Genomic DNA, 24,928 nt, shown 5'->3' with positions numbered 1-24,928 from the left:
TGTCCCAACCCTTGGGTAAAGTGTTACTACAGGGCAAAATATACAGCATGTAGGACCTTTCGGTAGGAAGAAGATTGGAAGCTGTAATGTAAGATAATATACTTGACATTCATTGTCGCACTTTGTTTTTAAAGGAAGATGGCAACCTGTGCATGGATCATCCTGGGAGGAGCTGACTTCAGTCATCACGATGCCTAAGAATCGAGTAAGTTACAGCAGTCAGTCCTTTTCTGCCATTGAGTCGCTCTTGGGGGTCTGGCTTTGGGAAGGATAGGGATGCTTGCATTCTTCTTTCAAGCCCAAGTGAATGGGACCTCTTCTGAAGAGAGAAATAGTGCCTGTCTTTGCCTACCATGTCCAAGGCTGCACAGCCCTCTTATGCTGTCAGAGAAGGGACGGTGGCAGGTATTGAGACTGAGTTGTGTTTGGGGACATGAAAAACCTGTGTGACTCAGTGGACTTCGGGTGGATGGAATCTCTGCTCCTCTTTCCCTAAGTAATAGCAGCAGCTCAGCTATCCTGACTCCTCTCCCAGCTCTGATGATGTTTCTGCCTCCTGCTGGGCCAGGTCTGTGCCAAGAAAAGAATCTGGCCGGGCAGCTTCTGCAGGGAGTGACTTCAGAGCAGGGTAGACCATTTGTCCAAGAATTGGAAATGTGATCACAGCATCTTCCTCTGCTTGGGTTCCATTCTAAGGAGAGCAAATCTGTTCACAACTTTCTGTAGATTCAGCAGGTGCATGGAGGCTTAGTGTCCGGAAGGCTTGCTGTAGGTGAACATCAGTAATAACTTGTTTGGTGTCGTTACCCTCGTGAACTGCATAAGAGCCTCCACACTGTTCTCCTGGCTCCACTCTCTGTCCCCCTGCTCTGTCCTCTTCAAGGCTGCCTTTGACCTTCTTTGGGGACGTGTCTGCCCATCCCTCTCTCGATGGCCTTCAAGGCCACCTCTGGTCACTTTCCACACTCATTATCTGCCTCTCCTCTCTGCCCTGGCTCCTGTCCCACCATTCCTGGAACAGGTCTACACATCTGGGACACACCTTCCCTCTTGAGAAGCATCCCTCACTCTCCCGAGCAAAGCTGGGGCCTCCTCCTCCTTGCCACTCCTGCAGTACTTTGTTCAGACCTCAGGTGTGTCATCAGCTGAGTTGAGTTTTGTCCAGCTGTCCATCTTCCCCATCAGCTGTAGGAGCCTCGACAGCAAGGACCTGTCCTCCAACATTCCTGTCTGAGCTGGGCAGCACCAGGGCTGGGCACATGGCAAGGGGGTGATACTGTTGACTCAAGGTCAGGTCCTGAGATTTCTTCAGGGCTTGATGGCTCACGAAGCCCTATCTTCTGTCTCGTGGGGGCCTTGTAACCTGGGAGGGGTTTATTTTACAGACGTGGAGATTGAGGACTGAGCCATCAGACTGTAGGCTGTTAAGCTCCAGGACCCACATTGCCTGTGAACCGGGCTAGTCTGGTTTCTGCAAGCAAAATTTATAATTAGAGAGACCCCAAGAGGTTATTTAGAGCAAACCCCTCATTACTTGATAGGGAAACTGAGGCTTGGTCTGAGGATATTTTCTCAAGATTACATAACCAACTGCTGTCCAATGGAGAATTTGGAGGCAGGCCCTAGATTTCCAGTCTAGCTTTCTCTCCACATTCCCTCCTTCCTCTGCCTCCCTTTTGTGTATAGCCATTGGAGAATGTTTGGGGGCCATCAATCTATATTTCAGTTCAGTTCAGTCACTCAGTCGTGTCCGACTCTTTGTGACCCCATGAACCGCAGCACACCAGGCCTCCCTGTCCATCACCAACTCCCGGAGTTTACCCAAACTCATGTCCATTGAGTCGGTGATGCCATCTAACCATCTCATCCAGGAGGGTAAAGAACTTACAGAATACCCAGAGTTAGAGGGAAGGTAGACATGAGTAAAACTGGCCCTGCCTCCAAGAGTTTCACTGGGGTTGTGAGACCAGGGGCAGAGACAGGGACTGAAGAACCTGGTGGAGAGAGGATGGGGGACGGGTGAGCCTGGAGCAGGGCGGAGGCCTTGTGGAAGGGCAGCTGGCAGGCATGGCCTAGTGGGCACTGAGGACCCATGGGTGCGGATGGCAATGGTTAGGTTATGGTTAGGGTTATTGCAGGGGAGTCCACATTGACATCCCAAGCAGCAGCATGAGGAGAGGACCAAGGAGAAAGCTGCTCTAAGTTGTTCTGGTTCTTAGTGTCTGGGCAGAGAGGTCCTGACTAGCCAGCCTGCTGTGACTTGAGAATCCCTCCTGTTTCCTGGAGACACACAGAATGTAGAGGGGGCACACAGAGGAGGGTCAAACGACCAGTGGACAGAGAATTCCATCATTGTCTGAGATGTATATGGGAGGGAAGCGTGTGAATATCTGGCTGGCTTACTCCTACTGTGCTCAACTGAATTTTTGGTTTGTTTCTGACTGACCACACTTCCAGTTGGTCTTCACCCCCATCTCAGTTTTAGGGCTCTCCTGAAACATTCCTTTGGTTCAACATGATACAGGGCCAGGTAGGTCCTGCTCTTTCCAGTTTTACCCTGCCCCCTCTTGCAACTTCCTGGGCATGCAGACTGGCAGCCTGGGACTGACTGCAGGCTCCATCTCCACTGGCAGGTTGAAACATACACTTTGCCCAAATTACAGAGAATATGGTGTTTGCCAAATAGGTACCTTGGGTTATTTTCCAAAACATGACTAGGTTATAAACTTCCACAGGGAAAGGGTGCAGTGTTACATCATTATTGTTTACACCCTAGGTTTACATTATACTCCATTTCATCAGGACCATTTCATCTTTATAAAAAGGCAGGTGGATTTACTCCCACTTTGCAGATGAGGAATTTGACTTAGACAAGCTGTGACGTGCCCTGCATTAATGTAGCTGCCTATGGGCTGAACTGGGCCATAGCCCAGGCCTCCTGTTTATAAATTCCCTCATCTTTCTACTCTTCTAAGCTTCAACCATATGCAAATTTCTGAAGGACCAAGGACATAAGAGGAACTCAATAAATATTTGTTGAATGAGTGAACTTTGGTTATTTCCTTTTTTAGGGGGTAGGTCACTCTTAACCGTAAATGGATCCTCTTTGGCAGCAAAGGAAACACTACCCTGTGAAGTATTTGCATTTCTTACCATGATAAGAAACCAGTGAGTTCTCTTCTCACCCAGCCTCACCTCCAGGAACTGGGTCACCCACACTGAATAATTAATTCCTTGAGTCTTTCGCTTGGAGCTTCCTCCTCCTGATGCTGAGATGATCTGACCAGCACTCATCTGACCACCAGAGGCAGAGCCTCTTGTTTGTCGTCATCAACCCTCAGGTGACCCGTCTAATTGCTTATGGGGAATACTCTTGCCTAATCAGGTCAGACTTCCAGTGGTTAAATTTGATTTCCTCCTGCCCTTCTTCCCCATCAACCTCCCCTAGATGGAAAGAGAGAGATTTCTGTGGGTTATCTTAGGTATTTAGGCCCACCTCTCCTTTCTCACTCTCCCTCTGGACTCCCCAGAATTTTCTGGTGAGGGCTGGAGAAAGAACAGTAGCCCATGTCCGGGATGAGAAGGAACACATGGGGTGGGGGTAGGGGGCAGTTATCAAAATATCTGCTGGGTCTGCTCTTTCCCTGAGTGACACTTGGGTCATGTTGCTTGGCATCTGCAGAGGATCCAGCTGGCCTCATTAGAGCAACCTAATTAGATCTTGAGGTCAACAGAGTCGAGTGGAAAAAAAGAGCGGGCTGAGGCCCAGAGACCCACGACCTGGTGCTGGTTGTTCACGGCTTAGCCACGTGGCCATGGGCCAGCCACAGAACTTCACCTGCCCTCAGATTTCTTATTAAGGAAGTGAGGGAGGCGCAGAGGGTTGTGGCATCTTACAGGAGCCTTCTAGACTCCTGTGTCCCCAGTGGCCACTCTGCTTCTCCTCATGATCAGCACCGACTTCTCCTACAGGTTGCCACCTCCTCTGCTTGTTTCTGTAGGCATTTTTTTTTTCTTGGACTCTGAGGCATTGCCACCTCTCCTCTGCCCCACCCTGAGATATGCCTGAGCGCAGATAAGAACTGCCTGTTGTTGCCCTAGACTCCAGCCAAGCAACCTGGAAGAAATGTCTAACCTTTCAAAAGCATGTTGGGACCTAGGGCATTCAGGTTGGTATAGGAGATGAGTGGGATTAATCCTCAGTGGAGCAAGTCAGGTCAGGTGACTAGAGCTTTTTGGGATACAAGAGATCTTGACGCCCCAAGGCATCTGTCCAGTTGTTTGACCAAAGGGTAGTCGATGTGTTCGTAAAAACATGGCTCCAAGCTTATCATCATCTTCCCTGGCCAGGGTCTGTGGTCAGAGGGGACCAGACACTCTGGAGTAGAAAAGGTGATGGTGTTGGTGGAAGGCTGCTCAGGGGGAGCTAAGAGATGTCTCAGACAAACAACTAACACACAAAAAGGCCAGGGTTGGGAGGATGGATCTGTCTCTAAGGTTGATAATCTTCGGGTATGAAAGCTGAAAAGAACCTACAGGTCATCTGATCTATTTCTCTGATTTTATGGGTGAAGAAACTGAAGCAGAGAGACATGACTTAACCAGACCCAGAAAGCAAGCTAAAGATGGATCCGAGATGCAAGCCAAGTCTCCTGATTCCTAGCCTTGGAATCATAAACCTGATACAAAGTGGCTCTTTCCCCAGAGCCACATTGCCTCCTGTCTGTGGGTTTAGCCACCACCCTTCCCACTCCGCTCCTTGACCCTGAGCTTGATTGTCTAAGGTGTCAGCAGGGACCCACTGCTCCCACCTCCTTGTTTATTGAGGCCTAGTAAAACCTGGGTGTGACATCACAGCACAGCTGAGACTACTCTCATGTGTGGGCTATTTGACTTGTACTTAGGGACTTAACATTGTTGGGTCATCAGTATTCTGTTTTATGTGGGTCTTGGGGTGAAAGATTAATGCAAGACAGGAAACGAAGGACCTGATGGCCCAGCCTCAACAATAGTGGATTCGCGTGGGTTTACGATTCAGATAAAAATCAGCTTTGTTGCTAAGCTCGCCTCGTTCTGAGACTCTAAAGCTGAGGACATGGATCAAGTGCAGCCTGTACCGTCCCTTGCTCTTGACAGAGTGCACTTAGGGTTAGAGGCTGTCTGCCTGGTCGCCGTGTTGCTGGCATGTGAACCAGAACGGAAGTCATTCACTTTTTTCTAGAGAGATTCATTTGTCTCAGCACTTCCTGCTGAGCTCAAGAAAATGTATCATGAACTCTTTCCAGTGAGCAGGCACTGGGTTTATAGACTTGACCTTGTTTTTCCTCACCATGGTTCTCTGAGAGAAGTGAGCATGGCTGTTTGTTGTATTGAGGAGCAAACAGGCAGATAACAGGCTAAGTAACTTGCCCACGTCCCATAGAGGCCAGGGTTCAGAGGCAGGGGGTCTGATCTTAAATCTTTTTTCACTCCACATTTCACACGGCCTCTCTTTGCATGGAGAAAAGAGAGCTGGGCCAAGTGGACCGGGCATTGGTGGAGGTATCGAGCATTCATGGTGGGACTTCTGAATGCTGAGTGTCAGGCTCTGGTCTTGGCTGTGAGGGTGCAAGGGTGAGTAAGACCTGGTTCCTTTATTCCCAGAAGTTCATGGCCTGACCTGGAGGCAGGACTGATGTGTATGGAGTCACAGCCATCAGTCTAAGCTCTGTCATAACGAGTCACACACCAAATGCCCTGAAAGAACCGAGGGGAGAGTGACACATGGGGAGCATGGCCCCAGGCATGGGCTCTGGGACTTGGGTGTTGAGGGATGAGCAGGAGACCTCCAGGCAGAGACTTTGCCGAGCGAACCATGTGGTGGTATGAAGGCTTGATTCGGTACCTGGAAGTGAGGAGGAGTCATGGGCATGTTTTCTTCTCAACTGACGTAGAAGGAGTGGAACTTTCAGTTGGGAGATAAGCTGGGGGAGGAGGGGTTTAGAACTAGACCGTTAAGGGCTAATTGTGTGAGAGCTGTTGAAAGAAACATCAGTCAGAGCCAGCAAAGATTCTCCAGATATGTATTATCTAGGTAGCTGAAGTACCCTTCCCTGCAGAAATGTGCATGAGCTCGTATTCAGACAGTTTACGCCCATTTTCCACATTTTGTGTCTCACGCACCAGTGGAGGTGTTTATTGATGGTGCTAAGGCATCGGAGCTGGCCGGGCCATGCTGACGGTTCATATTTAAAATGTCTCGGATTCCTCTTGCCAAATAAGCTGATAGCAGACACCCTTATGAATTCATGTGCAGACTTTCTCCCCAGGGACTGTTCTGCATTCCAAACCCGGCCACACAATCATTCTGTAGGAGCTAGGGGTGTGGGGTGAGAAGGCTACTTAAAGATCAACGAAAATATATAGCTGTTTTTAAGGACAATATTTACAGGGCAAGAGTATCTAGGAAATGGATCATTTGCCATGAGAGTGAGCCAGATGCTTTTAAAAATTCCAACCCTTTCGAGTGGGAAGGGTCGTGGGGAAGAGAGAGAGCCTTCCAGGAACTCTTATCTGTCTCCTCTCTGATGAGGTCCTTGCTGATGTCTGCCCCCAGCAAATCCATTCCGGAAGCAGATCTTTGAGCCTGATGTACCCTTCTGGGAGGGGAGGAAAGCAAAAACCCAGACAGCAATCTGGGGTCCACAGCTTCCCGGTCTCAGATCACAGTCCATCTTTTGTGACCTCCTGTGTTTCATTTTTTTATAAGAAAAGAGAAAATCCTTTCTGGGACGATGGCTGCTTTAGTGAATATGTTTTTCAGAACATAAGCCCAAACACCGAGAGAAGAGTCCAGCATCTTCATTCAGCCAACCAAGTTTATTATGTCAAAATGGTGGGAGACTGTCTCCTGAACGTTAACAGAAAATTCACCAGCTCGGTCACACCTTCTGCTGTCCTTTCTGGGGCAGCTCTCTGGTGGAGTGTGAGTCAGAGAGGGGTGTTTTAACTCACTGAGTGGACAATGACCAAGCTGGCAGTCACTGGTCCTGGAGTGCTTATGCCAACATCTCTGAGCTCACAGAAATGTGGCCTCTGAGCGTCACCTGGAGAGCCGGCTGTCCCTCCCTCAGAGCTCTGCGCCCCTCACACAGGCCCGTGTCGCCCTCCACATCAGCCTCTTGGCAGCTACCAGCAGTGCAGCACAACTTACCAAGCTAATCATCTCCTCAGAAGTGGGGTCAGCAGTTGAGTGTATTTTAGGGACTGGTTCCACCCTGTCTTATCAGAGAGGCCTTTCTGCATTTGCTGTCTGAAACCCTGAATGGTTTTAAAGAGCTTTTGTAAAAATAGTTCATAGGCGACTTTAGTTCCTCTGCACAGTAAGGACGTGGCCCAAACTTTCTCTCTCTCTTCTGCTCAGAGGTCTGAACTGCCCCCTGGTGAGGGCGCATTGAATGTGGGCACAGAGCCCCTTGGGCAGGTCTGGAGAAGGGGAGACAGCACTGCTCGGGGCTATCTTGACCTGTCATTGTCTGATCTGCTCACTTCCCAGACGCTGCATCTAAGGACTGTTAAGCTGTGTTCATTTAGCACATTGCCTGGCACAGGGTAGCCAGTGTCTGTGGGATGAATGCGGGAACAAATACACTACCAGCAAGAAAACCATCCAGTTTTCCAGCAGAAGCCAAGAGAAGTGAGCAGCTCCCAGGCTGAGTGGCCCGAGTACTCTCCACAGCCCAGCACACACTCCAGGAAAGATCCCTTTGGTCCTGGGTACAAAGGGATGTACAGATCTCCTATCTCCCGGGTTGGGTCTAGAGGGAGGGTCAGAAGAACTTTGATCCACATCCAGAAATTCCCCCACTCAAGACTGTGAGTCCTATTTCCAGGGATTCAGATAAGCACAACACACCAACAAAGAGCAGTGACAGCAGCAAGGCGTGGGAACGTGGGCCCAGCACAAGCAGCGTGCAGCCCATCCTGCTGGCTTCCCCAGCTTGCCCAGCCCACTGCCCTCCCCCCGCAACTGCTCCCTTGGCTGAGCATCCCATGCTTGGATACGTCTTCCAGGAGCCTCCCGTTGGGCATCTGTGTTTTGTCAGCCTGCTTCTCTACAGCACAGGGCTTTTCACCTTTACATCTCAGGTCCCAGCTTCCCAAGTATGTTGACAAGTAGGTTTTGAACAACCCATTAGGCCTTTCTGACTCAGGCAGGGCTCACCTGCCCTGGCAGGTGCACACACCTGCTCGTAAAGGCTGACTGTAGTTCACAGGCCCTTGTGTGGAGACTGAGGTAATTGGCGTGGCCAGCTGAACTGCCAGCTGGGTGGACACCTCAGTGGAAGAAACAGGCAAGCACCCCCTCCCCTGCCCCAGGCACACCTGCTCAGAGGCCGCCCGACCGTCAAGATCTAGGGAGGTATTATTTATATTGCTAATAACATTAATGACAATATAAACAACAAAGCAAGTGTAATGGCAGATCAGGAAATTAATCCTGAAATTAAAGGTCTATAACTCAAATGGAAATGTTGGAAGCCCTTTGTGTGAACTCTAAAGATGGTGGGTATAGTGTGAGCTGTTCCATTCCTCCCGAAATAAATTTTTACTAGTAAATATTCATTCAACAAAATGTACTAATTACCTACTAGGAGCAGACACCACACTGGCACCAAAGTTAAAAAGATAAAAATCAGTAGACAATTCATTAATGGATAAATTAGTCCAAAGGGACATAATACAAAAAGTTGAATTATTTGCTTAAATATTAATTGAAAGTCAGTGGCATACTTAGAACTGAGCTGAATACTCTGGGAAATAGAAAAGAAACAAAAGACATTGGCCTTTTCCTATATAATGTAAGAGCTATACGTTAAGTTATACATTAATTGTCTAGACAAGATTAATGCACAAAGCTGTTGGGTTCAAGGTTGTAACTGTCTTTCTCCAGAAATTACTGAATGGTAGTTGCCCAGAAGCTAGGGAGACAGAGCTTGTTCCCCTGATGTCCAGAGTGCCTAGCAGGTTTCCCCTTGGACCTGTATGTGTATGGGAGTGGGCCCAGGAAGCTGTATTTTGGGATACTGCCTGATAAATCTTCTGGTATGCAACTAGTTTTGGTGACCTCTGGCAGAGAGTCTGGAAATTAGAAGAATGCATGAAAAAGAAAGTTATGACAAACCTAGATAGTGTGTTAAAAAGCAAAGACATCACTTTGCTGACAAAGGTCCATATAGTCAAAGCTATGTGGTCTTTCTAGTAGTCCTGTATGGATGTGAGATCTGGAAAATAAAGAAGGCAGAGTGTCAAAAAATTGATGCTTTTGAACTGTGGTGTTGGAGAAGACTCTTGAGAGTCCCTTGGAAAGCAAGGAGATCAAACCAATCAATCTTAAAGGTAATCAACCCCAAACGCTCTTTGGAAAGACTGACACTCCAGTACTTTGACATTAGTCTTTGCAAAGACTGACGCTCCAGTACTTTGGCCATGTGATGAGCTGACTCATTGGAAAAGACCCTGATGCTGGGAAAGATAGAAGGCAGAAGGAGAAGAGGATGAGATGATTGGATGACATCACCAATGCAATGGTCATGAACTTGGGCAAACTCTGGGAGATGGTGAGGGACAGGGAAGTCTGGCGTGCTGCAGTCACAAAGAGCCAGACACAACTTGGCGACTGAACAACAACTTGGGAAAGAAAAGTCAGTATGGGATGGGGAAGCTTTTGTTCCTGAAAGCTCCAGCCCATCCCTCAAGATCCAGCTCTGGCACCACTTCTACTGTGGGCCTCTCTCCAGGCCACACAGGGGTCATTCCATCTCCCATCTCTGTGTCCACACATCTTGCTGCCCATCTCTGTGTAACTCTTACCTATAATCATTATTTAAAATTGATTCCTTGAATGGACTGTGATGACAGCATTCTATTAGTACTATGGGGCCTGACTTTGCTTCAGATGATGGGTAAGATTTGAGCAGGGGTGGGAGGAAGAAGACCGAGACTGGATGTGAAGCATCAAATAGCCCAGCCTGTCTGATGCAGCCACAGCGGAGCCCTAATACCTTTGGGAACTGAGCCTAATGAGGAAATGGGAGCTGCATGGAGTAGGCTGATGAGACCATCAGGGGAGTTGGGACTTACACAGTGGGGTATAGGAAGCACTGAGAGCTTTATGAGCAGAGCAGGGTGGTGCTGGTCAGATGGAAAGGGGAAGATGGGGAGTGGAGGCTAGTTAGGAGGCTTCCATGATAATTCTGGTGGTGGTTAGAGAGAAAGGGCTGTCACAATTCATGTCACCATGTTACCTAAATGTTGTGGCTGCTCTTGATTGGGTTTTTCCAACAAGAAGTGGTTACTGAGCGTCTACTATTGCCAGAGGCACAGGTGCCTGGCCCTAGATGTGCAATCTCTGGCATCAGACAGTTCACAGTCCATTGAGGCAGGCAGACCCAAAAGCAGTTCACGCAATAGTCTGTTTGCAATGATCACTGGAACCTCCATGCAGCACAGCGTGGGAAAACAAGGTGTGGGGAAGCCAAGGAAAGACTTCAAAGAACAGTGCAGCCAAGGATACTGCCTAGCCTGGCGTCACTGAGTTTCATCCTCATGTAATGCAGTGGGATCAGGACTGTTATTATCTCCATTTTATGGATGAGGAAACTGAGGTTCAAAGAAGTTAGGTGATTCATCCAGGCTCACACACATAGTAAGTGATGGGGCAGGTTTACAATAAGTCTGCTTGACTCCAGAATCCACCCTGGGACCCCTCCAACATTCTGCTGCCTTTAATGTTTCAGTCCTAAAGCCAACTGGGTTTTTACCAAGTGAACAGAGTCTGGATAAACTTTCTGGATGGAGCGACCAGCATAAGCAAAGGTGAAAGGAGGGTAGCCTGAAAGATTTCAGTTTGTCAGGAAGCTGCAGATGGCTCAGTAAGTCTGGACTCGGAGGGGACGGGGACATGGTGAGGAGACAGGCTGGAGAGGCAAGGGACAAAGCATGAAGGGGGCTTTTGTCTTGCTCTGCTAAGAGGTTTGGTTCTCACCCTGAAGACAGTCAAGGAGCTGATGAAGGATTTGAAATAGGAACAGGACCTGACCAAGTGTGCATTTCTGGTGGAACGATCTCTCTGGCAGCAACTCAAGAGAGAGGCTGGTGGATTGGAGGGAGCAAGCAGGAAAGGTGTTTATGAGGAGTTTCTGAGAGTTCAGGTGACTGGCTGGCTCCTCAAGATGAGGGAAAGGGAACAGAGAAAGTGACTCCAGAGGTTTGGTGTGAGAGTCTGAGTGCAGATGATGCCATTCACTGAGGATGGGGATGCAGGGAGGTGAGGGCAGAAGGAAAACTGACCACATGTGAGGTCTCTGTAAGATAGTCAGGGGGAGTGTGTAACTGGCAGTTGAATACAACCCTGGAAAGCAGCTCGAGGTTCACAGTGGGTCATCAGGATGTAAAGTGTGCTGTATCTGTGGGAGTGTTGAGAATGAGAGGGGTGGTAAAGATCAGAACCTTGGGAGATTTCAGGAACATTCAGAGAGAGATGTGTCTGCAATAGACTGAAGATGGGAGAGACCATGAGCAAGATAAGGTCCGATAGGTGACAGTTGGATTTAGTGACAGAGTTGATGTTGACCTTGGGTGTGATGCCTGGAGTGGGCTATGTGTATGAGTGGGAATGAGATTCTGGAAGATTTGAGGGTGAATGAGGTGAGGAAGTGGATATTACCAGGCTAGACTCTACTACAGAAGGAACCTAGGCTGTGAAGGGAAGAGGGGAGGGTACCATTTTGTTTTGTCCAATAAGAGCAAGTATAGATCAACTTGCGTTGAATTTGTGCACATTTTGGAGACTGACTTCACACTGATAATTCACACCTCAAAAAAAGAACAAAAAAAATTTTTCAGATGATGAATTCTTTTTTCTCTATTTGGTTTGAAAAATGTGGTCACTTGGCAGGGGCCTTTGGAAGAAAGACTTCATAAGACATGGTTGGGCTTCGAGCTTCCGGAGCCGGGACTGCTCTGCAGTCTTCCTGGGCTCCTGGGTACGGTGTGTGTGAGCGAGCAGGTGTTGTTGAGAAATCCTTTTCAAGTTCACTTTTCCATGACTTCTGTGCCTCCTCCCTAGCATTCTTCTCTATTCTCCAGACTAATTACTAGGGTTGCATTTCCTGAGGGCTGAACTCACCTGTCCAGGCACAGAGGCTCACCTGGGAAATGACTTTAATGGTGTGCTAGGCAAAGACTTGGTGGAAAATATACTTTAACTGTCCCATCTCAGCTTAAGGTAGATTAAAGGGAGATGATCGCCCTTACCATCTATGTGAACATGCCCCAGTTTCTGCTGCAGTTTGGCTTGGGCTCCCTCTGGGTGGTGGGAGTTGTCCCTGGGCAGTGGGCTGGAGTGATGCTAAATAAGCACACCCAAGCCCACCCTGTGAGAGGCACCTTCATCCGGTTCTCACAGATGTTTGTGACCGGCTCAAGGGAGTGCTGGAGGACTCAGAAGTCCACATTCTTTCGACTGCACCACATGGGCTTCTAGGCACTCAGGACCTGAGGGCTCAGGGTTGTTGAAACCAGGGAAATGACTAGCCTATCCATCCCAATCTCGAGTCTTATTACAGGGAAGGATGTGGATTCTCACCATAGGGTATATATGTGTGGGGAGAGGTGCTTAGGTGAGGGGCGGTCAGCCATATTTCTGGGCGGGTCAAGTGACTTTTCCAGGGTATAGAGAGCCTAATGAAAGGGAAGATAGAAAATGCCAGAAATAGTTGTTTGGAAGTCAGCCTAAAATAGTGTTGGTGACAAGAGGGACGTTAATGCCCATGTGATCAACCTTCTTACTGGGAGAGGGTTCTTTCTAACCCAGGCTAAATTTGACATACCCACTATACTATGGTTTACCTACTGGATTCATTGATACTTCCTGCCTAATAGATATAGCCTTGATTCTCAGCGTCTTCACATGCTTAGGTTTATTTCTCACTTATGTGAGGTCCAAATGTTCTTGGTGTAGAGGGCTTTCCTCCCGGTGGGCATCAGGGGGCCTAGCTCCTCCTCCTGTGGCCTTGCCATCTTGCGCATGTGATTTCCAAGGCTGCTGTACCCTGACAGAGGTGGAAAGAGCCCGGAGGATCGCCATGAGAGGTTCTCATGGGTTGGTCCTAGAAGTTGTGTGCATCACTTCTGCTCACCTTCCATCACCTTGAACTGGTCATGTGGGCTCACACAGCTGCAAGGAAGGGCCCAGGAGGAAGGAGAAATATATCTGGTGATCAGCTGGCCTATCTCTGCCACACCCACCCAGGGTAGAAAGTCACTCCTCAGCTGACATTTTATTGTATTCATCACTGTTATCCGAAACTGCATCAAGATCTCATTACGAGAGATCCTGGCATTTGGAGTTTGATGAAAGAGGGGAGTATCATGAACCAAAGTCTAGACCAGAGACTGTGTCCCTGATACGGTGTGTGAGGCAGAACTTGGATCCCTCCATGCATTTTGTGTGGGAGCAGTATGGGATGGTGGTCATGGATGTGGGCTCTGAACTCGGGCTATAGGACTTCAAGGCATAGCTTCTGTACTTCTGGCTATGTGACTTTGCCAAGTTGCAAACTTTTCTACTTCTTTGAAAAGTGGGGATAATAAATAGTGTCTCATGATGCCTTGACTTCTTACAATGATTAACTTCTTTAATACATAGAAAGCTTTACCATATTGCCTAAAACTTTATAGATGATCATTAAATGTCAACAATTATTATGTTCCCAAGGATTGAACATTGTTCATTCATTTTGCACATACTGTATAGGAAGGGTCTTGTGCTGGGAACTGGGAGTAGGGAAGTGAAAAATTAAGTTCAGCACAGAAAGACTTACTGTGACTGCTCCAAGTACAGGTGCTGTGGAAGGGATCCATTCCATTTGGGGAAGGGGTCAGGGTTAGGGAGGTGGGGAGTGTCTAGAGGAAAAGAGCCTTGAAGAAAGATTAGGAGTTAGTGGGGTAGGGATTAGTTCACATCCGTGTGCTTTGCTTAAGAACAGTAAGGATGGTATATGGTATGTCAGACATACTGTTTTTTTCAAATTGGCAAGCTTCTTTGCCTTGCAGCAAGATTCTGCTAACATGACAAGGATTCATACCCAGTGTCCCTGAAATTGATGTTAGTCAATGAAAAATGTGTAAAGCTCTGACTTTGAGAGACAGAAGTCTCATCTAGTTGCATAGCCATTGTCTCCCCTCATTTGGGCCCGATGGCATGTCCACCAGATCTGAACTGATCTAGATGGGCCCTCAGGGAGTCTTTAGGGAATCTGTGTGCTGCAGGGAAGAATGCTCCCTGCTTTCAAGGAACGAAGTCTGCTGACTGTTCTGTCCAGGTCCTGTTAGAACACAGGAGTGTTCTCCCCAGGCAAGGGATGGTGGGCTCTGGGAGCTAAGACCAGGGAGCCCTCACCCAGCCTTCTCTGAGATGTTGATGCCGATTTTACAGGTGCTGAAGGGGCAGGGGGTGACAGTGGTGATGGTGTCCCCAGGGAAGGCAGAATAAGAGGTAAATTTTGGAATTTGGCAGGGCTGAACTTCCAAAGGCTTCCTGGAGTCAAATGAGGTTTGGAAGGAAGACTGAAAGCTGTCTACATGACTTACAAAAACAACAACAACAACAAGAAATTATGCCACTGAGCCAAATAGAAAACAACAGGATTCTTTCACTGTTTATTTTATTACATTTTAACTCAAAAATATTTTTTAAAAAAGGTTCGTTGTTAATTAGGCCACAGATTCTGTACTCTGGCCTTGGGCAGCTCCTACTAGAAGGTGGTGATAGTTGTTTGTTTTTTAATGGATTTTATTTTTTTATTGTGGGAGAATATACATGACAAAATTTGCCACTGTGGCCATTTTTAAATGTTAGAATTCCGTGGCTTCACATGGTTGTACAATGATCACCACCTTCTACCTCTAAAACTTTTTCATCATCTCAAATTGAAGCTCTGTCCCCATTAAACATAACTCCCGTTTCCCTCTTTCCCCAGCCCCCGGTAACCACCCTTCTACTTTCTGCGTTTATGAATTTGCATATCCTAGGTACCTCCCACCATTAGTTTTGAGAAAGGCTAGACTCCTGAAATGGAGAAGGCAATAGCACCCTACTCCAGTACTCTTGCCTGGAAAATCCCATGGCTGGCAGAGCCTGATAGGCGGCAGTCCATGGGGTCGCTAAGAGTCAGACACGACTGAGTGACTTCCCTTTTGCTTTTCACTTTCATGCATTGGAGAAGGAAATGGCAACCCACTCCAGTGTTCTTGCCTGGAGAATCTCAGGGACAAGGGAGCCTGGTGGGCTTCGTCTATGGGGTCACACAGAGTCGGACACGACTGAAGCGACTTAGCAGCAGCAGGTACCTCCCACCATTAGTTTTGAGAAAGGCTGGGCACCCCACTCCAGTACTCCTGCCTGGAAAATCCCATGGACGGAGGAGCCTGGTGGGCTGCAGTCCATGGGGTCGCTGAGGGTCGGACATGACTGAGCGACTTCACTTTCACTTTTCACTTTCATGCATTGGAGAAGGAAATGGCAACCCACTCCAGTGTTCTTGTCTGGAGAATCCCAGGGAAGGGGGAGCCTGGTGGGCTGTCGTCTATGGGGTCGCACAGAGTAGGACATGACTGAAGTGACTTAGCAGCAGCAGCAGCAGCAGCAGACTCCTGAAATGGAGAAAGCAATGGCACCCCACTCCAGTACTCTTGCCTGGAAAATCCCATGGATGGAGGAGCCTGGTAGGCTGCCATCTATGGGGTCGCACAGAGTTGGACACGACTGAAGTGACTTAGCAGCAGCAGTAGCAGCAGAAGACTCCTGAAAACTGGAATTTGCACTTCACAGTCCTCCCAGGCAGCCAGTGTGTGATGAAGGTGACTCAGAGCATATGCAGAACAGGCTGCTGAGTTTTTGTTGGTGAAATGGACTCGCTGTATGTGGTGAGATGTGTGTTGTTTTGTCAGCTCCTGGACTGCAACCTAGGGCTTCTCAGGTGGCACTAATGGTAAAGAACCCACCTGCTAATGCAGGAGACCTAACAAACACTGGTTCGATCCCTCGGTCGAGAAGTTCTCCTGGAGAAGGAAATGGCAACCCACTCCAGTATTCTTACCTGGAGAATCCCATGGATAAAGGAGCCTGGTGGACTACAGTCCATAGGGTCACAAAGAGTCGGATACGACTGAGTGACTGAGCACATGGACTGTAAGCAGGGAAGCAGGTGTCTGTCTTGTGGGGTGTGGCTGGTCAGGGGTCTGTGGACACAGCTGAGACCGTCAGAGGTACTGTTTTCCCCCTACCCCAGCATGGCTCTTTGGAAGGGCCTGCCTCACTGGACTTGAAGGTCTGTGATCCAGAGAGCAGAAGTGTGAGAGGAATGCAACCTAGGGGACCTTGTCCCTCACCTGTTGCAATATAAGCCCCTTCATTAAATTAGCAGTGTCAGGACTTCTTACAGGAAGGCTCTTTGTTTTCTGGAGAAAAACGGCACTGCTAGTATGACTGGAGTTGGATTGGCCAGAGGAAGGGAAGATACATGAGATGAAGATAGTCTAGCCAGGGAGAGAAGACTCCAGGACTTGGGATGCATATATAGGAGGGAGTTATAAAAGCTGTATGTGCTTCCAGTGGGGAATCTGGGAAATACAGAAAAGTATAGAGCTACAAATAAATCAACCGAAATACCATCACACACACACACACACAACATGGCCAGGGATCATGTTTGGCTTGATTCCTTTCTCCTCTGGATATTACTCTAAGGAGTTGGAATCGTTGAGCACCTTAATCTGTATCCTGCTCTTTTCACCATGATTTAGGGCATAAGCATTTTCCCCAAGGATTAAATGTCTTCATAAATATTAGTTTTAAAGGACTGCCTAATACGTTATTGTTTGGTTGCACCATAACTTAAGAAGCCACACCCCGTGTGACATTTGCAGGCTCTCGGAGCCTGAAAGAACTTCAGAGACTACAGAACTCACCCTGTTTAATTTATACAGCGACTTCAGAAAAGGCAGGTTGTATTATTAACATTTCCATCATCATGGCTCATGTCAGTTGGTGACTAAGAGCGTGGATTTGGAAGTGAGGTAGAACTGAGCTCCTTTACAGCATGCCCATTCAGTACTTGGCATATGAAGGGGGTTGCTTGCCCCTCGGAATCTCCTTCTCTTTTGTCAAACAGGGATGGATAAATGAAATCATGGATGTAAAAGATCTGGAACAGGGTCTGGCACTGGGTGAGCAGCTGAGCAGTGCAGTTGTTGCGTTCTGATGAGGCTCAGTCTCCTCATGCCCAGGCCCAAGTTTTGCCTGCCTCAAAGGCTTTGCTTCTCCTAGAGGTTCATACAGATGGGCTTAGCAGTACAAGCAGAGATGGGGGGCACTGGCCAGAAATCATTATGGAAAAATTTTTAAATTTGTATGTGTTTGTGTGCACCCATGTATACATACACACATATACACAATACACATACATGCATATATAAACATTTATGCACATACTAATATATATGCATATATTAGCATGAACACATGCGTATACATACAGTAACCACACATGGCAAACTTATACTTGCCTTGCAGGAAAGTGAGATGATCAAGTTCTGGAATCACCACCTACCCTCAAAGTCCTTGCTTCTTGTAGAGTAGATACAGAGGGAGAGCAAGAGAGTCACCATACCCTCTAGACTTCCTGGCACTTTGACTGGTCAGCATATAGCTCTCTGACTCATGGGGGTGGGGTTGGGGGGGTTGACCTAGGTCATCCTGGGATCTGTTAGTGTGAGTGATTCCACGAGGAAATGGACTGAGGTGAGGAAATGGGAATGTGTGAGGTCATTTCAAGCCAGAGCAGTGGAGTCAACTCACTATTAAAAGACAGTGAGGAGAGGGCTGGGGATGCATGGGCAAGACCACATGGCCTTGGACTCTCAGAAGAGGAGCAGCACAGAAGACCAGGGCCTGCAATGGGCCTGGAGTCTCTTTCCTGAGCTCCCCACCTGGGCCAGTGTAGACAGAGGGCAGTGTCCAGGCCCTGCTGCAGGCTAGGCACTTGGGTGGGCTTTCAAGTACCTCTCTTGGATGTGTTTTCATTAGCCTTTCCAGTAGGGGCTCTAGAGCGCATGTGTAAGAAGACTGCACATGTGGGTTCAACCTGCATGGAAAGGGCTTTGACTTCCTGTGGGTGATCTCAAGGGCTAAGACCAACCGCGGGGAGAAGCCGTTGGAGAGACAGCATCAATCTTGCTGGAGAGGGACCAAGAGAAATCATCTCACTGAGGCTGTCTTCCTGTCAGCGGAGACAAGGGTGGGCAGGCTGCCCCAGGAAGCGGTGCGTGCTCAACCTGGGGAGGTGACGGAGGGAAGGCTGGGGACCCCTGGCTGGAAGGAAATTACAAGGGCGCCCTTTCTGCCCCTTCCCAACCTTGGGAGTTGCCCCAGGGTTAGGTTCAAGTTAATGTCTCATGCCCTGGTAGATGGAAAGCCGGGCCTCCCTGGGCCAGGTGAGAAGATGACGTCTGCAGACATCACCTGTAAGGCAGGTGTTCTGCCTGTGCTGGGCTCTGCAGAGATGCAGTGTGTGAGGATTTCCCACTGCTTTGGCCCTGGCTGCCTCCTGCCTCATCTCAGATGTCGGATCCAAGTAACCATGCCTGAGGGTCTTCTGTGTGTGAGGTGCAGACCTGAGGGCTTTAAGTCTTTCCAGCAGCTCCGCAAGTGGATGGGGTGAAGACCTCCCCATCTTTCACTGCTGAGGAAACTGGACCCTGCCCTCATGGCCCCTTGGGGTGGTTAACCTGAGAGATGGTGAGTTTGAATAGGGGTTTGGCAGTGGAAATGACAAGAGGGTTTGGTTTTTAGATTGCATTTGCCTTGAAATGTGTCTGTGAGCCTTGAGGGTGGGGTTGAGGGCTGCCATTTCCTCATTCTGCTTTGAGAGAGGGTTTTGCTCATTGTCTCTTCCAGCTTTCCTTCAGTTTTTCTAGACCTCCCTCTTATATTTATTTATTTGGCTGGGCCATGTCTTAGTTACACCATGAGGGTTCTTTAGTTGTGACATGTGAACTCTTAGTTACAGCATGTGGAATCGAGTTCCCTGACCAGGGATCGAACTTGGGCACCTGTATTGGAAACGTGGAGTCTTAGCCACTGGACCACCAGTGAGGTCCCATCTTTTATACGCTGCCTGGTCACACTCTTTGATGCCATTTCGCAGGTGATGAGGCCAAGGAACAACAGAGGTGTGGGAGTCCCACACGTGAGTATACTGGTAACTCTTGGGCCAGGAGCTCGTCTCTTATTTTGAGGACTACTCAGGGCCTCTACATAAACCTTGAACTGGTCTCCCAGATGTTATGGGCCCAAGAGCCCATTACCAGTGCTGGCAGTCTGAGACTCTGAGCTGTAATTTGTAACAGCCAGAGGCAGGGAGAGGGAACTGCTTTGTGACTCATGAAGTCACATAGGCAGAACCACAAATAAGGGACTCGTTGGCAAAGACCAAATTGCTTCAAGGCTATTCTTAGAAACTAAAGCATCATGTCTTGTTTCTTCCCAGAAAATGCAGAAACCTTTCATATTTCTGAGTAGTTCATTTATTTATATTTCATACCAAACTCCCAAAAGGCAACAACTGGGTAGTGATTGACAAGGAAGGCTAACAAGGGCTATTACCCAGGATCCTCTGGCTTAACTAATCCTGACTTTCTTCTCTGGCAGAAAGAGAAGGGTATCCAGCAAAATACTACACTCCAGTTTCTGGAAACTCAGACTCAAACTTATGGGAGTCCTTCTAAATCAGCCTTTCTAGTTCATTCACAAAACTACTTTGTACCATGGATGTTTTCAGCTCATCATCCAAACTTCTTCATGTGAGGTTCCCCACATTTCATATGGGAACTTAAAACTCAGAAGTGGAGTTAGTTGTCCAAGGCTACACAGCTAGGAAGTGGATTTGAAACCAGATCTTCTGTATTGAAAGCCCATGGCCTCTAATTGTAAAGTGTATATAATTGTTTGACTTGGGATGCTAGTGCTGCTGCTGCTGCTGCTAAGTCGCTTCAGTAGTGTCCGACTCTGTGCGACCCCATAGACGGCATCCCAGGCTCCCCCGTCCCTGGGATTCTCCAGGCAAGAACACTGGAGTGGGTTGCCATTTCCTTCTCCAATGCATGAAAGTGAAAAGCGAAAGTGAAGTCGCTCAGTTGTGTCCGACTCTTCGAGACCCCATGGACTGCAGCCTACCAGGCTCCTCCGTCCATGGGATTTTCCAGGCAGTGGGGTGCCACTGCCCTCTCCGAAGCTAGTACTAGTGGTCCTCAATTATATTCTCTTCAGTTTGGTCTGATGGTGTTTGAGCCATTTGATGAATAGTAGTGAGTGGTGGTTGTCAGGGAGTCACAGGTGCTAAATATATCACACGATTGAGTTTATTCCTTACCACCCTATGACTCGAGTATCAGTGTCCCCATTGAGCAGATGAGAAAGCAGGCTGAGAGGCTAGATAACCTTCCAAGGATCCCGTGGCTAGTGAGCGCCTGAGACCAGACCCACAACCGGGTTTGCCAGACTCCATATATCCAGATGGTCTTCTGTGAGGAGACTTACTCCTAGGGGCTGTCAGTCATTCCTAAGGTCTCTGACTTAAACTAGAAAATGATTTTAAAGGCTGAGACCAGACTCTTTAGATGCAGGGCAGCAGGGCCGAGGCTGGCACGGGCTGCGGGGGCACAGCCCCAGGCAGGGCTTATCTCCTCCTGTCCAGTCATCTCCCTCCACCTCCTCGTATCTCCCTCCAGATAGGAGCTAGTTCCTACAGCTCTCACGCCCACCCACAGCCCTCAACACCACTCTCGCTCTTTCCCTTGGGGCTGTAAAATTAAGTTGTTCATTTTTCTTTCGGGGGAGGAGAGGAGGCAGCTGGATTGGGCGGAGGCAGTTTCTTCCAGTTTATAAATTATTCTCTGGGAGTTGGGTCTAGCTTGATAACTCAAAACAGTTCACCATTTTAGACAGGGAGGAGCTGGTGACTTGGAGAACTGATTTTCAAAGCTCTTTTTTCAAACTGGGGCATTCCGCAGATTCAGATCAGCCACAGGCGATGGCTTCAGCATACATCTTCACGTCTACCCAGTGCCTCCTTGGGCCAGGCTCTGCCATCACTCCTGTATCTCCCCCTCCACAGCAGCTGTGCAGGCTCTCATACAAAAGAAACAGCGGGGGCTCAGAGTTTATGTGGCTTGTGTGAGGCCAGGTGGGCAGTGAGGGGCCAAGCTGAGCTTTGGACATGGCTTTAAGAGCCCCAAAGCCTGTGGTTTCCTCTGCGCCACCTGCCCATCCCATACTACAGGATTCTGGTGGAATTCAAGTAGCTTTGCAGCTGTCAATTAGCTACTCCTGCCCTTCTTCAATCCCTGGCATGGAAGCAATTCCAAAGATAAAGACTGAGGATGTTAATATGCTCTGCAAAGCAGATAAGTCTTGTTCTCTGTTTATGCTCTCTGGGTGGTGAGTCCTGCACAGGGGAAAGGTTGGAACACAGGAGGAGGCAAAGTTTATGTGAGTGATACCAATGTGAGCACTGCAGACACTAAAGGCTCTGACTGATCCATGTGGGAGGGAATCCATGTCTTCTCAGTCCCGGGTAGAGCACAAAGCCAGCTTTCGAAGTTGGTTGAATTTGTTGAGTTGAGGGAACCAGAGGACAGAGGCCTGGCTGCAGAGTAGAGTTTGGCTGGGTCTGAAGCAGGGAATGTACTATTCTCCCTTCTGCTGAGTCTGGCGCCGGGCCTGTTGGAAGCTCTTGGAGAAAGAGGGACGGGAGGGAGGTGTCCTATGCTGTAGCCCGAGCCACTTCACCCATCAGATCTGGGTGTCTGGAGAGCTTGTCTGCCCCCAGCGAGTGGCCCCTCACAGGTGGCGCGCAGCCAGGCTGTGCATAACATACATGTGCGTGTGTTCCTTCCCCTGCTCTGCCAGTTTCTTCCCTCATTGTGCCTGGGCAGTGCTCACCCGCCTCCTTCTCCAGTCCACCCCTGACATCTCATTTTCCCAACGACTCATCTCACCCCGCTGCTCTGTCTCCTATACCCCACGGCCCACTGGAGAAGCCAGGTCCCCTCTACAGTCTGCCCCAGACACCTTGTCACGAGTCCTGAATTCCCAATGCCTTGAACTTGCTGTCATTCTGCAGCCATGCTGGCTCTTTCCAGATCCGTGCCTTTGTATGGTCCATTCCCAAGTTGTCTAGCAAAATCCACCTCATTCCTGAAATCACAGCATTTAGGCATTTTCCTGCTGTGGCTCCTCTGGGCTTCTCCAGGCTCTGTTGAACATCTCCTTCTCTGGGCTTCCATGTGCTGTGTTCAGTTTTACAAGCACTGGCCTGTTGTCTTATAATCAGCTATGTACGGGGCTGCCTTCCTCGCTAGGCCCTGTCTCTGTACCCTCCTCTAGCATCTAGGGTGATGTGTGGCCCTTGCTAAGGCACCAGTAGTTATTGCTTAATGAATGAGTAAAGGATTAAGGAAGAAGATAAACACCATCCTCTGCTTTTAGTTTTATAAGGCCAGCCCGCAGGCCACGCGCACCCACAATGGCGTTTCCGTCTGGAGAGTGGGAAGCTACCCAGCCCGAGGGCTTTGTCTCTGTTTGCTGACCTCCGCCTGCCAGGCTTCTGTCTGGGGGAGCTTGGTATGCTCTGTCCTCTGTTTACAGACTCCCTCAAGCCCTCCTGACACCGGGGCCAGCCCCAGCTCCTCCATGCTTGTTTTCTTGCACCGGCTTCGGATTCTGGAAAAATAGCTAGTGCTTTGGAAAATCAGTCTAATTTATTTTTGTTCCTTTGAAACTTAAATGACTTTCCTAAGAAAATGCTTGAGGTTAGAGTGGTGCAGAGAAGAAAGGATGATGGCCAAAACCCCGGCAAGCTATTTTTGCGATGTGAATGAGCCTCCATCACATTTTTCTTTCCTTTAGCACTTGTTCCAAATAGTTCCCAGCTTGGGCTTACAAAGCACAGGCTTGTTTTGTGCATCAGGAGGAGACCCACATGTCTCTCTGTCTTTCTGTATGTCTCACTGAAGCAGATGCTGTCCTTCCAGCAGATTTGAGAAGTTGCCATTTGTTGTCTGTATAAAGAGAAGATCCGCCCTCTGATAACTAATGAAGGAAAATGTAAAAGAGTGATCTCTAAAGATAGGTGGGATGGTGGTCATGAAATCGAGAGAACTTTACTTTTGGGGAACTGTGCCTTCATGTCATGTGGTTAGGTTACATTAATATTAGTCAATCAGTTTATGGTACCAAGAATTATAGGTTTTCAGCAGTGTGAAATCTGGGTTTCTGGGTTTGTTTGTTTTCCTTTTGCTAGTTCCTACTTCCAGAACCATCTGGCTTATGGCAAGATTGACCAGATAATATTGACATCAGCCAGGGTATGTCTTTGGCAATCTGTAGTTCTTTGCAGCCAGCCAGGGGAGTGGAGTGTTGGGGAGAGAGATTGCCAGCAAGGCAGCATTTCCAGGTTAGATGGTATGATTATACCTCTCCTGTAGAGTATGTATGGTTGGCATTATGTTTACTATGTTAGTATCTTAAAGGAATTGTATTTTTACCTCTCTGCACCCTCTCCCCAGCCTACCCTCGTCCACGGAGCTCACCTCTGCCTCCATCTACCTTTGCAGGTGTGACATTTCTCCAGGCACTTCATGGTGTTCTCCTCCATCCTCTCCACATCGCTGCTCTGGGTGGCTCCTGAAACATGGGGGAGAATGAGGATGAGAAGCAGACCCAGGCCGGGCAGTTATTCGAGAACTTTGTCCAAGCTTCCACATGCAAAGGTACCCTTCAGGCCTTCAACATCCTCACCCGACAACTGGACCTAGACCCTCTGGACCACAGAAACTTTTATTCCAAGCTCAAGTCCAAAGTGACCACCTGGAAGGCCAAGGCCCTGTGGTACAAACTTGACAAGCGTGGGTCCCACAAAGAGTATAAGCGAGGAAGGTCTTGTATGAACACCAAGGTAAGGGAACCCCTGCAGAGATGCTTCTTACCCTATGGGGCATGTGGGCTGGATTGTTGGAAGGTTAGGGAGCTGTTGCCATTTTGGCATTGTAAGGTTCTTAGCGGGTGTGGTTGTGTTTTATTGTTTGACTCAGCTGAAGGTTGCCTTTGTCTGTATATGCACAGCGTATCTTGGTTGGGGGCTTCTATCCTATCGTAGTGGTCTCAGCAATTCTTCTTATGTGCTTTCCGAGGCACAGAAAATAAAGGTGTCAACTTGAAAAATATTCCTAACCTAAAGGCTGAGAGCTATGCTTTATTTGGTAGGGACTTTTAGGATTTTTCAGGAGACAGCATCTCAAGTAGGAGAGAATTGCTCCAACGAGGTGAGGAGAGGATCCGGGTTATATGGAAGTTTTGCAACAAAGAGCAGATAGTCTGAACATCAAGATTATTGCTAAATAAATCCAGATACCCCAAGTTAAGGAAATCAGTGCTTCTCTGTGCATGGGAAGATGCAAGAGTCTGGGCTTACAGAAATCATTCCTTTCATAGGCACCTCAGCTCTCTGGGGCCAGTGTCCTGTTTTTATATCCTGAGTTCCTCAGGGCTCACTGTAGGGAGTGGCTGCAGTCCTGTAGCTGCTAGATGGCAGGTATTCTGCTCCTTTCTGAGTGCCCTTAAGGCTCACCAGCTGGCATTGGAGGGCTGCAGTTGAGGATGACTTGTCACATCCTTGTTTATTGATACGGCAGGAAATATTCCACTCATCAAAGGCATGCTTGATGTTATCCTGTTTCTGCTATTACTACTACCACTACTTCTAGGAGCCATTATTTACCAAGTAGCTTCTCTGGGCCAGGCCCGTTCTGTATGAGGTCTCATTGA

General features: G+C 48.4%; 1 protein-coding gene across 11 annotated transcripts in view; it reads left to right on the top strand.

The window, feature by feature from the left end:
- Positions 1-24,928, top strand: part of MICAL2 (microtubule associated monooxygenase, calponin and LIM domain containing 2) — a 241,555-nt gene that overhangs the window by 29,083 nt on the left and 187,544 nt on the right. For all 11 annotated transcript variants that reach the window (XM_010812544.4, XM_010812542.4, XM_010812543.4 and 8 more), the window contains exons 2-3: positions 135-205; positions 23,719-24,059. In XM_010812544.4, coding sequence (XP_010810846.2) covers positions 23,796-24,059 — 264 coding nt within the window. In that variant the 5' untranslated portion in view covers positions 135-205; positions 23,719-23,795. The remainder of the gene's footprint in view (positions 1-134; positions 206-23,718; positions 24,060-24,928) is intronic.

The sequence above is a fragment of the Bos taurus genome, chromosome 15, assembly GCF_002263795.3.
Source record: "Bos taurus isolate L1 Dominette 01449 registration number 42190680 breed Hereford chromosome 15, ARS-UCD2.0, whole genome shotgun sequence".
In the NCBI taxonomy this organism is placed as follows: Eukaryota; Metazoa; Chordata; class Mammalia; order Artiodactyla; family Bovidae; genus Bos; species Bos taurus.
This window is presented reverse-complemented; position numbering and strand designations above follow the sequence as displayed.